Source organism: Triticum dicoccoides, chromosome 3B, assembly GCF_002162155.2.
Source record: "Triticum dicoccoides isolate Atlit2015 ecotype Zavitan chromosome 3B, WEW_v2.0, whole genome shotgun sequence".
Lineage (NCBI taxonomy): Eukaryota > Viridiplantae > Streptophyta > Magnoliopsida > Poales > Poaceae > Triticum > Triticum dicoccoides.
In genome coordinates, this window is record NC_041385.1 from 84,579,305 (window position 1) to 84,591,347 (window position 12,043).

The following is a 12,043-nucleotide window of genomic DNA, read 5'->3' on the forward strand; positions in this document are numbered from 1 at the left end:
TGCTCTCATCTCGGCGTGGATTCCTTCGTAAAAATGGTGATGGATACTGACTTGACTGGCCCCTCTCCTGCGTCGTCGTTTCTCCGATCCGAAACCCTAGGCCGGGGCGCTGCCGACGGATGCCGCGTCGAGTCCATGGCCGACCTCCTCGTCCAAGGTACGGCCTCCTCCCTTCACCTCTTCTATTTGGTCCTTGTCTGTCTGAGCACGCGTGTGCCCCTACCTGCAACCTCAACTATTGAAATGGCTGCGCGCGTGCTCAATCATCTCTAACCGATCCCTATATGGCCTCTTATCTTTAACTCCTCAAATTTGCTCCTCTAAAAATTAGTGGTTCCTAGCTGAATCCTTAAACTTAACTCCTTAAAAAAATTAAACACAAATTCATGCAAATTTGATTCAAACTAGTCCATCAAACTTGATTTGAACTCGACTCAGACTAGTAGCATAAACTATATTACTACATAAATTTAAATGAGATATAAACTAAAATTGCATAAAAACTAAAATTCGACACGTCGGTGCCGAAGAGGAAGTTCAACCGCGCTGATGTGCCGTGGAGGCGCATTGGCTACATATTGTACGCCCGCGCTGCCTGCGCTGCAGAGTGCTAGGAGCCGATACAGATGCGGCGGTCGGTTTCGCGGTCCGTCATCTCAGCCACCCACATCAACTATGACCGCTGTCGCACGCCGAGGTACCTCCTCTGCGGCGCCGGCGGCGGTGGCAGGTCGGAGAACCGGGAGGAGAACGCTCTGCCGTGGGAGGATCCGCCACGACCTCAGGCTTGGGACGACTATGCGTGGGGCGTGGATCTACGCTTCTAATCGGCAGAGGTGACCTACGGCGGCGGGGCGGCGCTGAACTGGATGCAGGGGCTCGCTGACGGGGACGCGGGGTGCTAAGTAGGGTTGCTGGAGGGATTGGGTGGAGCTGGAGTGGATGTGGGGACTCGCAGACGCGGATGTGGGGTGCTAAGTAGGGTTGCCGAAAGGATTGGGCGGCGCCTGAATGGATGAGGTCGAATGGTGGGGGAGGGGAACTTTTTTACTCCATGAGTGGGCGGCTGAGTATATTAAGAGCCGGTGCAGCTGCGGAGTAAATTTTTTACTCCTCTAACGCCGACAAGGGATCGGTTAGGTGCGGTTTAGAGGAGCAAAACCGGAATTTTACTCCTCTAACGCCTTTTAAGGGATCGGTTAGAGATGCTCTTATGTGTAATACCGTCTTAGCGTTTGAACGCAAGTATAACACAACATGCATTTTTTAAAAACTGGTGATTGGCCTGTTGTTACTGATGCAATCTGCAGCTCGGCACAAGCTGCTCGAAGGTGATGGGATGGGCAGAGCAACCGGGGATGCAGGAAAAGGTGAGCTGTTCTGCACTGGATCAGGGAGACCAGTGTCTGTCAGCGAGAGGGCTATAAGGAGGGCCAGGGCGTTGGTTGGGGAGGAGGTGGAGAAGGCTGGTATTAAGAGAAGTAAGAGCTTACGTGTCCAACTTTTGGTTTGCTTTGGTCAAATTGTTCCGTTGTCCGTTTCTGCATGTTTTGTGCCGGGCTGACCAGATTTTGTGTTTCAGAGCAATCATTTGGCGATGTACCTGATGTAGAGGGCGATTTGGGAGAAGTGGATGCCCCATTTAGAGGTAAGACTTGCTTTCACCTTTTTCTCTGTAGAGACAAGATTGAATGTTGCAATAATAGCCAGAAAGTGCCTAGGTTTGATAGCTGCATGGACTTTATTTTCTAGAGGTTATGCATTACTATCAGTTTTCCATCTTATGAAATTTAGGTGGAGTGCAAAACACCACCATGCCCCCATTGTTCCAAACTGGATCAGGAAAAGCGGTCTTGCTGGGCAGGAACTCAATCCAAAAGGCAAGAGTTGTTTTAGAAGGTAGGAAGTTTAACACCTGCTTACTTTCTATGTAAATGCTGAAAGTGCTCTGTTATCACTTTGTTCATGGTGACATTTATATGACTCGGAGTAATTTAAGATTTGTTCATCCTGTGTACCGCTAGAAATTATGTCATAATTAATAATAATAGAATATTTATTAAACTAGCCAGATTTTCCGCAGCTGCCTGACTATTTGTTATACTTACAACTGAAGATATATTTAGATGTGCTTAGCTTGTTGAGCATTTCTTGCCTAGCTTGTTGGGCATTTCTACCCCATAATAATATACAGTGACTTAACATAGTTTTATTTATACTAATTAGGGTCCACCAAATTGATGGCTGCATTTTTTTTTGTGAGAACTTCTGGTATATTTTCCAGTTTTTCTTAGCAATTTTTTTGAAAGCTGTCACTTTTGTTGCACAATACTTCCTCCTTTCCCAAATATTTGTCTTTCTAGACATTTCAAATGGACTACAACATACGGATGTATGTAGACATATTTTAGAGTGTAGATTCACTCATTTTGCTCCGTATGTAGTCACATGTTGAAATCTCTAGAAATACAAATATTTAGGAACGGAGGCAGTAGTTATTTATAGTGCTGCTGTTGCCGTACAACCAATGTTCTGTACTGGACTTGGTAGGCCGGTTCCTGTGAACCGGACCTTTATTGATAAGGCAAGAGCTGTTTTGGAGGGACAAACAGCTGCAGAACAAGGTCATTATGATGAGAGTATAATAAAAGTTTTGGATAGTTTCTTAAAGAAATAAATTCCAAGCATGCCTTAAATTTTTGAATAACTGACCCCTCTGTCAGCAGGTGTGGACGGCATGGAACAGTTTCCGTTGTTCCAAACTGGTTCAGGAAGAGTTGTATCAGTCAGTTCAGCATCTGTTCAGAAAGCTAAGTCTGTGTTGAAGGATAATAATACAAGCGAGGGTGAGCTTTGCTTATTCTGCTATTTGCATTCAGAGCAAATGATCTTGCCTGGTTATTGTGAAACGCATGGCTTTTTTTGGTGTACTGAACTATGATGGCATTCCTCTCCTATTAGAAAATATGGAGAGTTTTGGTAGGCCTAACCAGCCTATGATGTTCCGAACTGGTTCAGGAAGACCAGTCACGATCAGTGAAAGATCCATTGAGAGATCTAGAGCTGCGGTGAATAAGGGAGATGCGGAAAAGAGTGGTAAGATTGGAGTACCTGGGTCTTTTGAAAAAAAGCTTGGACTATCTGTCCTTTGATTTATCCAAACAGCTACACACATTATTTCTAAGTGGTACTTTTCTGTGTAGGACATTGGGATACTGGTTGCCAATTCCCAATGTTCCAAACAGGATTAGGGAAGCCTGTTGCTGTGAGCTGGAGCGCAGTTCAGAAGGCAAGGGCAGTATTGGAGGAAGAAAAAATTAAAACAACTGGTACATAGACATATGGCCTTGTTATTTATCTGTGTAATGTTAATGCAGAAGATCAGCATTTTTTCCTTGTATTCTTTGAGATTCAGGACATGGAGATAGCAGTGTTTGTGCCACAACTCTTCAAAGTGAAACGCCAAGGTCTGTTTTGATGAGTAGCAGTTTGATCATGACTGATAGAAGTGTTACACCAAATGGAGATAGTGCAATGCAAGGTACTTGACTTTCTCAAGCTGACTGTGTCTGTGTTACCGACACATCTGGGGTGTTCCTCATATTTCAAATAATCTTTTTCAGTCACTCGAATGGAGAAAAATCATGAGGGTGGCAACCACTTGCCGTTGTTTCAAACTGGGTTAGGGAGGTCAATTGCTATAAGTAAGAGCTCAGTTAAGAGGGCAACTGCAGTTCTAGAGCCAAGGAATATTGCAAAGGAATTGGAAGGTAAATTGCTCTCTAAACACACAAAATGGTTTCGTAGCAAGTGTGGTCTCTTGGCACTAAATTTGTGATAAATATGCATTTATATTTACTGACAATCAAATTTTCTGTCTGTTAGATGAAGCTCATTTAGATGGTGGCCATGACACTTCCATGTTCAAAACTGGATTAGGAAGGTCTACCTTGGCAAGTGATGGCTGTAGAAATGAATTGTGTATCTTAGAGGCTGAAGAAGCAGTCAAAAGTGGTACTTTCATGTTCCGAATTAAGAGTTCGTGCACATGGGCCTAAATAGTAGGTAGAAATAAACTTTTAATGTCTGCACTCAGTTAACAATTGCTTTGTATGTGCAAACCAGTAAACAATTGCAATGGAGAAGCCTTTGTTGAAGAGGCAGCGTTCCAAGCTGGAATACAAAAGTTTGTACCCCAAAATAGAAGTTCAAGTCATAAGGCCAGTATGCTTTTGGAGCAACGAAACTTCATGGAGAAAGGTAGTTTTTGGAATTATTGGGTTATATAGTGGGGGCATTTACAGAGTTCGTTACATTTGGATCTTAAAAGCAACTCGTGACTCCTTTTTCCATTCCTTTGACATATGCAATATTGTTTTGAAAGGATACGAAGACTGTGGAAGTCAACTGCCAATATTTCAAACCGGATCTGGAAAGTCAGTCTTGATTAGTGAAAGCTCAGTGCAGAAAGCAAAGGTTGTTCTGGAGGAAGAAGTCAAAATAAACATAGGTATAACAGCTGATCAATTTTTTCTGAGACTTTCATTGATGCAGCCACTGCTACGTTATTTCAATAGAAGATGGTATAGAAGTTCAGCATGCATGTCTAGTTGAAGTGTCTATTCTCAAACTAGTCCTTTAGTTCATTTGTACAATACCGCTCAGCCCATAGGTTAGCTAACCATCACGCATTCTGTTAAACTTTCGATGCAGCTGTTCATTGCTAGACTGGTGTGCTAATCCCAAGGTTCTGTAATGCTTTTTAGTAAAAATTAGACCAACTTAACAGAAGTAAAGCCTAGCACTGAACGACCAATGTGTAACCTGATTATGTTGCAGCTTTCATTTAGAATGATACACTTATTGCCTTCGACTTTCGAGGCATCTGTTTAGCCTATTCTGTCTAGAATGTATCATTCTTAAATCATAATAAGCAAATGTATGTTTTCAATAGTACCAAATGTCAAGAATACAATGTATGATCACGGTGAGCTGTCCAATGATCAAGTCAGGCATTGGAGTGGCATGTTGATGTGGTAACATGCACTTCTTTATTATTGGAACTAATCGATAGACAATCGAGAGAGACAATCGAAGAGACAACAAATGATTCAACTGTATCCTTTATTGATCATGTTTACAGTATATATATGACATGGGGAGACGCCTTCAGGCGTCGGTTTGGAGAGGCGCCGATTCGGGAGAGAACCGTCATGAGGCAGTTACTACCTTGCGTAGGTTGCGGGATGCAACGGTGTGGCAGTTTGGATAAGGAGAGATTCCCTTAATTAATCATGTGATGATTAATCACAACACTCCCCCTAATCTACGCTTGTCCAAATAGCATTATATATTGTAAAGAGTCTCCTCTAAAAACCCTGTGGGAAAAATGTGAGGAGTATAGTGTTTGATATGTTGCCAAAACTCCTGCAAACCCAGTGGGAAAATAAGGAGAAAATAATGCAACATATAATAGTTATTGTCTCGGTTAACTCAATATGATAGAACCATAGAGTTTGGAGAACAATAATATGTCGTGTATACTTTCCTAAAAACCCCGGTGGGGAAAACGAAAAGTATGACATATAATCTTGTGTTGATATTACCTCATTAAAAACCTTTATGAGAACCTGTATAGTAAACTCATAAAGGGAAAAGAGTATAATATGATGCATTGAATAGGAACAATTCAGGAAGATACCCCCCCTGATTCTTGCAAAATTAGAAGCCGTCACATACCAATTCCATGAACATATTTGTGGAATGTAAAAGTTGGTAGAGACCTCTGTTTTTAAGGCGTCCGTAAGGCGTCGCTTAGGCGACGCCTAGGCGTCAGGGCGCCCTCCAGGCTCAGGGCGTCGGCCTTGCCTTAGACAGTCGTGTAAGGCGTCCGCCTTAGGCTGTAAGGCGTCTGAAGCGTCCGCCTTAGCGCCGCCTTGCACGCCTCAGACCAAATCGGACGCCTTAGCTTGTCAGGCAGGGAAACAGAGATTGCAGGCGGGAAAACTGACCTGGGCGGGAACACAGGCGCGGGAAACATTGGTTCAGGTGCGACCAGTTATGAGAAGGGGAAAGAGAGAGTGAATCGACGCGAGAGGTCTCTCCTGTCTCCTCTCTGGACCATTGACGGAGGCTTCCTCCTCAGATCTGCGGCAGCCGCCAGCCTCCTCCCTCCGGCCACAGTTCCTCCCCCTCCTCTCTGGCTGCAGCTCCTCCCCATCCTCCTCTGGCGCAACCCTCTTCCAGCAGATCAGCACCACATCAAGGTATGAATTCAGCCCTCTCTTCTCCCCCCTTTCCCCCTCTCCTCTTTCTTCCATCCAGCAGTGTAGCTTGCCATGCTTGCCTGCTCTGTTATGCACAGCTCCTCTACTAACTGTTAGGTGCTGCCTCTCTTATGCACAGCAGTGTAGCTAGATGTGCTTGCCCGCTCCTCATCTGCATCTGTTTCTTCCCAGATCTGCTTCTCCACCCACAAGGCAGCAGCCCCACCATTGCTTCTCTCCTTCCCCATGCTTGATCTGGCTGCTCTAGTGATTTGGCTCTTCTCTCTTTTTCTTTGACAGTAGCCAGGTGTACCTGCTCTGATGGATCTAGCCAATGATCCTAGGAGAAGAGCTACATCAGATGATCCAGCCTGGAAGTATGGGTTCTGGCCAGATTTAGAGAGGAAAGATTTACTCCAGTGTACATTGTGTGGCAAGATAGTCCATGGTGGAGTGAGAAGGCTAAAGCAGCACTTTTCTGGGGGTTCCAGTGATGCGGATAAGTGTCCCGAGGCATCCATGGAGATTAGGATAGAGATGCACAATTCCTTAAACACTAGAAAGTTTAAAGCTATGGAGCGATATATTGATGAGGATGAAGCTGAACTTCAAAGGCGCCGTTCTGTCATATACACAAGATGATTTGAGGCCTATGCTTTGGTAACAGTTTATATGTTAATGTTAGTTGTTAAATCTCCTAATTGGTGGCCATCTATTATATATGTATGTACAATTTATTAAGTTAATGCTAGTTGTTAAATCTCCTAATTGGCTGCCATATATTATATATGCACGTGTCTAAGGCGTCGCCTCGCCTTACGCTTTAGCGCTTAGGCGGTGAGGCGCCCCCCCAGCGCCTCGCCTCGCCTTACCGCCTTAAAAACATAGGTAGAGACTTGGTGAACAAATCAGTTGCATGATTTGACTTGCAAGATGTGCAATATAAAGATATTGCTTATTAGTAACCTATTTGCATCCGGGCAACACAAGCAACATTATCGTTGAGATAATGGTTGGTGGATGTAGCCATGAGGTCTGTTTTGAAGACTCTTCATGAGAGGGCTACCACACCTAGTAGAAACACTAAGCTTGTCTACGATCTGACATAGTGGGGATCTGATCAATGTATCCAATGATATCGGTGTTCACATTTCTATGAAACTGAAAAACCAGGACAAAATGTTTGATGCCTTGGAGATATCGAAAGATATTCTTGAGTACCAACCAATTGTGTTTGGTGGATCCAATGGCTTATGGAACGTTGAGTCCCAATATCTCATTTCCATCATCTCTTGGTCTAAATCGATCTTTCTCTACGTCTAGAGAATGAACTACCATGAGAGTTATGGATGGATAAGATTTGTCCACAATGAATTTCTCCAATATATTTTGGATATAGACAACATAGTAAACCATAATGTATGAATGAAGGTGCTCAAGTTGTAGTAACGAGCAGTATTTTGGTTTACCCAAATCCTTCATTTTAAACTCCGTCATTTAGATGATTACATGTGTTATCATTGCAGACACACAAATACGGATAATCATCATTGTAGGAGTAATCCTTGTGCATAAGGAACCCACTACGTCGGTTGTACCATATGTACCGACAACAATAAGTCGTATGGTGACTTACTGATTCTACACAATGTATGTTGCATTTTGTATTTCGATTCAGAATTGAGATTCCATCGGGAATCATCATATATGTCTGAATCTAGTGATCCACATGGATATGCGATCACTACATCTATCAACTGCAGAGATAGATGATTTTGTACTGCCAATTATATAAGTTACCGGAATGAGATTCCACCTCTGGAGAATAGTTAGGTATCTGCGTAAACCCTTGTGCTACAATACTTGCTCTTTGTTTCACCACCTCGTTGTTCTCAATTCTGTTTCCAGAAGAAAACTGTTGTAGGTAGTGCTTATGGATACCTTCCCATTATTGAGCAAGATCATTTCTACCTAGATTATACCCTTTGCTTGAGTTCAGCCCGAGTGTTGTTCACACTTTGCCATGGCCATGGTCTTTGGATCTGAATCAATTGAAAGGTTTTTTCAATCTAGTTGAGAAATGTATGTCGACAATTGTAGACTTCCGATTATATGATTCTCCAGAATCTATATATCAATATATAGTTGATGGAAATATCGTTACCCATGGTGACTGCTCGCGATTTCCCAATGCGATTGAGTCGGGTATTCCGATGTCTCGGTCATTGTGTGCACTATGACCTGGGTTGGTGGAGGTTTCCCGTCCACTGGGTGTATACTACCCATTAGGTGTCCCGGTGAAGTTGACTTGCATTTACTGATTCACAGGCCTTGATATCCTTGCTTGCGAGAAGCTGAATCCTGATGTACTTCTGCCATACATCTCCCCCTGTTGCTTTGAACGGGGAGTGGAGTGGATTTTGTTGGTACCTCCACTCTTTCAGACATACTTTTGCAAGATTGTAGGATTGTGTGACACCTTTATAGTCAGTAAATGAATCTGGCAGGTTATTTGCAATATGTTGCAAATCTACTGAACACATGGTTCAGCTCTTTGATTACGTGGATATGAGGCAGAAATGTGTTGAACATTCCACTAATTTCCTGGCATTCTTTATGGTACTTGAATTCTCCCCCTAATGCCTGGAAATATTCCTCATTGAATCAACATACTGGCCTTGAATAACTCCCCATGTGAGGGGCTTGAGGTATTGACGGTAATACAATTATTCCTCACATAGATCCCAACTATATGTTGAGGGGCCAATGATGTATGTCGGGGTGATGATATTGGTGTGTAACCGAATTACCGCAGATAGGAAATACTTGGTAGATTTCCATGTATCAAAGATAGAGGGGAATAAAATTATGCAGTTTCGTCATGAGCGTGTAAAACTCCATGACTCCAACGTAAAGTTGGTAAGTTGCAATTTCAAAGTAAAGATCATGCAATGAGCCCAATTCTTTGGATGGGATTCTACCAAACCATTTTGAGTCTAGACATTAGGACAAATTGCTAAACTTCAATCCTAGGGCCATAGAAAAAGGCACTCAAGGAGAATTCTGCAAATGCTATCCATTCGATTTGCTTGAAATCGATGTCAGGATAATGAGTCAATGGTTTCGTGTGAATAAAGCACACTTGAGACCATCATGTAGATGTGTCTTATAGAACCATGAAACACCTGAATAGTCTAGTCAATGGATGGGAAGAGTCACTTACCTCAACTTGATGCATTCAAGGAGTCTGAGTGGTTCAGCGTAAACTTTAAGGTGCGCGAGCCTTAAAATTAGCTTCCCTGTGTCACATGTAGTGCACAGAAAATCCAAATATTGTTAGAATTTAGCATCATAACAATCATAAACTATTGGAATTGTTGATAGTTTCAGTTTCAACCCAATGTCTCGATGACCAAGGCGAGTATGCCAAGTTTGCCATGTATAAGACATTTTGGAAAACTATCACGGGCGCAACATGTGCTACGGTTTTTGTAGTATGTGTAGTACAATCCAGATGATACATAGAGAATATCTTTTCCATATCCGTTGCATATGGTAAAGAGAATGTATTCCTCTTTGTTGTCATCATAAGTTTCGCTATGGAAACTATTTGAACGGATACCTCTATAGTTTAGTAGGGTACGAGTTAAACCTGGGAAGCAATAAAGCATCCCGAAATTACTCAAGTACCCACAGGGATAGTAAATATGACTCGAGTTGAGTCAACAAATACCTCATCGCATTCAGCGATTTTAAAATATCTCCTTTCTCTCAATGAGAGCCGAAACATTGGACTTCCCTGAGTATAGAGTTTGTGGTGCATATGCCCACACGGCACATATCAATTTTCATTGGATTGACTCCCGTAGAAATCTATATATAGACATGAAGATTCTCAAGAAAATTAATGTGGGATATATAGAATACATACAAATGAATTTGTATCAAAGTGCTGATACAATATATTGTGATATACAATATATAATGACAATAATAATCATGTTCTTATTAGAACATCATAAATGGACATAAATAAATAGATCACTAAGGAGACTAAGGGACTAGATGTATAGTCTCCAAACATGTCTGTTGATGCATATTCAACCATCATGCTCTCCATGCTCATAGGGTCTCGTGACAGCTTGATGGTGTCAGGTTGAGGGTTTGAAGTGAGTTTCAAACCATTACCCTTGAGGCCCTTTGCATCCCGGTGGCGTGGCTTGGGTTGCACGCGCTATCCCATGGGATACAAGACTGATCTTGATGTCCATGACCCGCTTAAGTAAGTTGTGCCCATTGAGGGCAAGTGCCTCAAATTGTTAGCCATCGATTACTTATAGGGACAAGTCAGAGATAATTAATTTACAAGAAGTAAATTAAAAACCATCATGGTTTTGTAATAAGAATGCAAAAATTTGACTCAGGTGTATAACTTGAAAATGCTCAACCTCAGTTGTGGGAACATAACACATTGAAGATCATACAGATCTCACAGTAATAGAGACCTTCTGCACATGAGCAGTAGATCCAACTCATTACCTTGTGTTTTGCTAATATAATGAGGGAGATGTTATTGTCAAAAATTTACAAGTTTGTTGTGCTGGAGAAATCAACCTCGACCGCTGTGACATGTTCATGAAGAATGTCAATGTGGTAAACACATAGAACATATCATCCCCGGTGAAAACCCGGTAATTTATTTATATTACAGATTGTGTAATATAAATACATCTTAATGTTGCAAAATTAATAGATTTCAAGAAGGTGGCTCGAAATCATTAGTGTGAATCTCAAATTGCTAAGGATAACACCTTGAATTTTGCATATGTATTTGCAAGAAATTGAAAATCTCAATTGCAAATAGACGTATTAATCTCGACATGTAGCGAACATGGAGATACATACATTCCGGAATACATCGTACTCAACGGAAATACACTACTATTGTAATGAATAGTAATGATGTTGTAAATTTGATGTTCAAGTGAGAACTTGAATTGTGTAGATCTCGAATTAAAATAAGATCTTGTATCAAATTGCAAGATAATTCAGCAAAGTGAATTAATATTTTGCAAGAGAAAATTAATTTCAATCGCAATGAGATTGTTTTGCGAGAAAAATTTCTCAATCGCAAATCAACATTGTTGTGCGAAAACAATGTCGTTGTATCGGTAAAGAACATGCCAGGCATTAACAACCATGTATCTCTGGAAATTTTAAAATTCAATAGAAGATGATTGAAATGCAGATCTGGCCTAAACATGACAAATGCTAATAAATAGCAATAGTTGTTGGAGCACTAATATGTAAAAGAAGCTAAAAATACAAGCAATTAAGCAAATAATGCAAATTAGCATGAGCACCTGGTGGCTCAACCGCATGCAAATAGGACACGTAGGGCAGCCCAGCCAGGTGCAGCCCGGTCAACCGGCCGAATGGATAAGGAAGAGCAGACAGGGATATCCACATGACCAAGACCGGAGGGACTCCAGCCGCGCTCTTCCTCGGAGGCACCTATGACCGGTCGCCCGCATCACGGGCGACGGGAGGAATTCCAGCCGGCTATTCCTCGTCAGAGGAGTCGCCGGGGAGGCGGATGCCAGGCACGGCCCGAGCGCTACAGGGCCCCAAGTTCTCTTGTGGGCAGTGTGGCTAGTCGACGGCGGGCTGCGGCTGCTCGACGCGAGGCGCCGACGAGTGCCTGTGTGCGGCGAGGGCGCCGCCGCGGCGCGGGCCTGGCGAGGCCTGGCACAAGGCGGGCGTGCGCGAGGGCGGCC

General features: G+C 42.7%; 1 protein-coding gene and 1 long non-coding RNA gene across 2 annotated transcripts in view; both read left to right on the forward strand.

Annotated features, from left to right (window-relative positions):
* Positions 1–104: 104 nt before the first annotated feature.
* The window catches only part of LOC119274900 (protein BREAST CANCER SUSCEPTIBILITY 2 homolog B-like), a 14,679-nt gene continuing 2,740 nt past the window's right edge, over positions 105–12,043 (forward strand). The window contains exons 1-12 of the mRNA XM_037555649.1: positions 105–157; positions 1,311–1,481; positions 1,583–1,648; positions 1,795–1,899; positions 2,727–2,846; positions 2,962–3,096; positions 3,204–3,329; positions 3,416–3,541; positions 3,624–3,770; positions 3,886–4,014; positions 4,126–4,260; positions 4,385–4,510. Of these exons, the coding sequence (XP_037411546.1) occupies positions 136–157; positions 1,311–1,481; positions 1,583–1,648; positions 1,795–1,899; positions 2,727–2,846; positions 2,962–3,096; positions 3,204–3,329; positions 3,416–3,541; positions 3,624–3,770; positions 3,886–4,014; positions 4,126–4,260; positions 4,385–4,510 (1,408 nt within the window). The 5' untranslated portion in view covers positions 105–135. The remainder of the gene's footprint in view (positions 158–1,310; positions 1,482–1,582; positions 1,649–1,794; positions 1,900–2,726; positions 2,847–2,961; positions 3,097–3,203; positions 3,330–3,415; positions 3,542–3,623; positions 3,771–3,885; positions 4,015–4,125; positions 4,261–4,384; positions 4,511–12,043) is intronic.
* Positions 5,789–6,946, forward strand: LOC119274901. The gene is made up of 2 exons (XR_005135375.1): positions 5,789–6,266; positions 6,409–6,946. It is a non-coding gene; the product is annotated as an uncharacterized LOC119274901 (long non-coding RNA).